At 40.7% G+C, this 4,227-nt stretch overlaps 1 protein-coding gene across 1 annotated transcript in view; it reads right to left on the reverse strand.

Annotated features, from left to right (window-relative positions):
* Positions 1 to 46: 46 nt before the first annotated feature.
* CNGA1 (cyclic nucleotide gated channel alpha 1) overlaps positions 47 to 4,227 on the reverse strand; it is an 18,138-nt gene continuing 13,957 nt past the window's right edge. Inside the window, exons 8-9 of the mRNA XM_012639920.1 lie at positions 4,037 to 4,143; positions 47 to 1,896 (exon numbers count right to left, since the gene is read on the reverse strand). Of these exons, the coding sequence (XP_012495374.1) occupies positions 479 to 1,896; positions 4,037 to 4,143 (1,525 nt within the window). The 3' untranslated portion in view covers positions 47 to 478. The remainder of the gene's footprint in view (positions 1,897 to 4,036; positions 4,144 to 4,227) is intronic.

Consider the following 4,227-nt stretch of genomic DNA (forward strand, 5'->3'; position numbering starts at 1 on the left):
TCCTTAAGTCCCTAAATTATCAAATAAATCATATTCACTGTAGTTTCATAATTAATTTTACTTTATTGCATTCTAACTTTTTAAAATGGTATGCCCAGCATGATGTACATGGTAATTCTCAGTTACTCTGAACACATTTCACTCCTCAGCAACGCAAGTATCCTGAAAATGAGGATACTTGTTCACTTTTATAAAGATTATTACACAGAAGGAGTATACATGAAAAATTCAGAAGATACAGATCCTGACATGTTAATCAGTTTATATCTTTGCATATTATCCATTGTGAAAAATCCCAACATACAATGATTCTTCAATCACAGTACCTCGCCGAGAGCATGTGAACCTTGTGCCCTGCGCCAAAGCGCATTTTCCTTACGGAAAAATTTCCCAGCTGAGTCTCCCTCTTCTTCCAAATTACAGTTCAGTCACATCATCTAAAGGATCATGAGGCATGTCCTTGTTAATGACCGGCTTTTCAGTCCTGTGTAGTAGAGTCTGTGGGCCCACTTTCTTCTTCAAGTCCTTCAATAGCTGAAAATTCTGTGTCGATCAGTGGTTTCAGAAATTTCTCGACCTTGGTTAATCTTTGTTTCAGCTTCCGCTGCATGGACTCGTACTCAGCCAGGATCCGGGCAAACCTTGTTTGCAGGAGGTCTACTGACCCCTCCATGCGAGTGACCTTCTCTTCGAGATCTTTGGGGTCACTGCCAGCATTGGCGACGTTTATATCCAGTAGACCGTCTTTCATTAAGATTTGCTTCCCTTTCTCTTCCAGCATAGCTTTGGCATCGGGGTACTCAGTGAGAGCTTCCATGAGGTCATCTTTAGAGAGACAGAACAGGTCTGAGTAGCCGATACTTTTAATGTTGGCCGTTCTTCGATTGCCAGCTTTGCTGCCTTTAATGTTAAGAATGCTGATCTCGCCGAAGTAGCTGCCGTCACTCAACACCACAAACTGCGTGATTCCGTCGTCCGCCACCACAGCGAGTTTGCCCTCCTTGATGATGTACATCTCTCGTCCAATGTCCCCTTTCTTGCAAATGTAATCTCCGGGACTGTAGACTTGGGGCTGTAATTTCAAGACTAACTCCACCAACAGGCCAGCTTCACAATCAGCAAAAATGCGCACCTTTTTTAATGTGTCTAAGTGAACGTTGATGGCAATTTCCGCTCTCAGTTTATCAGGTAGATACTTCAAGACTTCTCTCTCATCAACTGTCTTTTTGTTGGTCCACAGGTAGTCAAACCATTTAATAACCCTCTTTTCCATATCTTTGCTTACATTTCGAAAATGCATGTATTGTTTGATAGCATCAATTCTTGCTTGAAATTCTGCTCTGGCTGCATTCATGTTGGAAATCATAGAACCTATGTTACCAACGATGGTAGCAAAAATTAACACTCCGATTAAGAAATCAACCACCACAAAGACATATTCGGAGTCCCTTACAGGAGGTGGTGTTTCACCAATGGTAGTCAAAGTCAGTGTAGACCAGTAAAGGCTGTATACATATTTTCTAGCCAAACGGCCAAATTCAGGATCATTAACATCAGGGTAGACCCATGTATCATTTCCAAATCCAATAGCTTTCGAAATAGAGTAATACACACATGCATTCCAGTGGATAATGATGACGATATACATAACAAGGTTAGAAATCCTGAAGATATTTGGATAGTTTGTCCTTGTTTCTGTTCTCTGGAAGAACTCAAACATACGAGAGATCCTTAACAGCCTGTTCAATCTAATTTCTGGATAGTTCCACCCCAACTGAAAATATAGCAAATCAGTTGGTACCACTGATAGGATATCAAGTTTAAATTGCAAGGTTGATTTATATTTCTGTATGAGCTTAAGTTCTTCTTTCACCAGCAGTCCTTGTTCTAGGTAACCTAAAATAGAAAAAAAACAAAATCAAGTTAATATTTATTTTTAGGTGACTGTGAATGTTTTTAAAGTAACTCTCAACTTTGTTGAGTTCAAAACAAGAATTCATTTTCAATAAATATGCCTTTAACAATGTAACAAGATATGAATACCAATCAACATATGGCTGTGGAATATCTTCTGTTGCAGAAATAAAAAGTAAAATTAAGTGCAAAAGTGAGAGATTGGTATAGATTTCTACATATACGGTATACAAATCTCTCTAGATCTAGCATCCCCATCCAAGTCAAGCCATTTCGTTTATGAATGATGTTCTTGTGATATTATGATATATGGTCTCTGTCCCCATTTTCTGGCACAGATCTCCTAAAACGCTTGTAATTTCCTGAGCAATAGGGGTTCTAGGTGCACCTTTTATTTGATATGTGGTCTTTGACCCTGGATTCTGACACAGAGTTCCTAATCCCTTAGAGTTTCCTGGGTGCTAGGAGTGTCTTTTGTTCCAATGCGGCAACTCTTGGGGAGCTCCAAGATTGGGGCTGGTCACCAGAAAGACTAAGCCATGTTTAGAAGCTTGGAACTTTCAGCCCTACCCCCATCATGCAGGAAGAGAAGAGGGGCTGAATATTGAGTTCATCATTGATCATGTCTACATGAGGAAGGCTACATAAAAATCCATCAACTATGGGGTTCAACATGCTTCCAGGTTGGCAAATCCATCCAAATGCCAGGAGGGTGTCACACCCCAATGCCATGGGGACAGAAGCTCCTGCTCTCATGACCCATCCAGACTTCACCCTATGTATCTCCTGAGCTGGCTCTTCATCTGTATCCTTTATCACACCCTTTATTAATATAATACCCCAGTGAACATAAGTGTTTCCCTGAGTTCTATGAGCCATGCTAGCCAATTATTGAAGCTAAGAAGGGGGTTGGGGGAACCCCAATTTATAGCCAGAGTCTCAACCTGGGGCTTATGATTGACATCTGAAGTGGGGGGTTATCTTGTGAGACTGAGCTCTTAACCTGTGGGACCTCTCCTCATTCCTATTAGTATCAGAATTCAGTTAAATTGTAACCCAGCAGGTGTTACAGAATTGTTTGGTATGCAGGGGAAATCCCACATGCATTTTGGTAACCAGAGTTATGTTACATTGAGAGTATGATAAGAGTAAATATTTGTTTTTCTACCATACACAGTTCTTGGAAAGTTTCCTAAACAACTTAGCACTGTGCCACTGTCTTGACAGAATCCCAGCCCCACCTTCAAAGCTTAGGTACCTGCCCTGCTGTCTGACTATTTTGCGTATTCTTGCCTTGCCCATTCAGTGTGAAGCAAAAGTGCCCTTTGAGGCTATATTGTCACCTCTCATCTGGCCTTCCCCAGGCTTCCTTAGGCAGCTGGGATCTTCCCTTCTTTGCTGCTACCACGGGCCTTGTGTTGTTAAACCCGTTAGGGAAAGAATTTGCTCCTTCTATACTGGCTGCCAGGTTTGCAGATAGGACAGAGCAAGTGGAGCAGCGCTCCAGGGCACTGATATTTACAGAATGTTCCAATTTTGCATAATGATTCTTAAAAAGCTCTGTGTACACTGGTTACACTTGCATGTGGAGAGCAGTGTAGCAACAATGACCTTCCACCTACTTAACAAGAATAGTTCAGGTAAGAAGCTTTCAAACACTGCACCCTGGTCAGCAATGTCCCACCATGAACAGCTAAGTTGAGTTGTGTTTTTCCCGCTTCTTATAAAATTTCTAATATAGCTCTGCTGGGTACAATGACATTTTCCCCCATGCCTCTTTAAGTTATCTTCCTGTTAGGTAGCAATTACCCCTTCCCCACAGCGCTGGCAGAATATTCCCGCTCTCGCTTTTCCTCTCGCCTGGCATAAAACCAATGAACAGGATAAGGAAGGAAAGCCACCAATCCACATTCAAAAGGTTGCCTGGTAACATCCTTTGCATCACTGGAAGTGGCCTAAGCCTGTGAGTGGTACATGTTACCCCTACTTTCATCTTTGCCTTTTTCTCTAAAACAAATCTTTGTGAGTTTACCTTGAAGAACACTTGAATTAGGAAATTTCAAGTTATAGGATACAGATACAAGCATGACATTTTAAAATATCTCAAACTGAACATAGTTACCTGTCCTTGTTCGTACAAACATATCAAGAAGATAGACCACATCTGATAAGTAATCAAAAACAAGCCAATATTCTAAGTAATCAGATTGAAGTTCATCGAAACATGCTCTGTAAAAGAAAAACTTGTATAAATAAAATGAAATGGGGGCCAATTTAAGTAAAAATCCTCTTTGTATAATTTTTTTAAATTTA

Source organism: Propithecus coquereli, unplaced genomic scaffold (assembly GCF_000956105.1).
Source record: "Propithecus coquereli isolate 6110/MARCELLA unplaced genomic scaffold, Pcoq_1.0 Scaffold143, whole genome shotgun sequence".
NCBI lineage: Eukaryota > Metazoa > Chordata > Mammalia > Primates > Indriidae > Propithecus > Propithecus coquereli.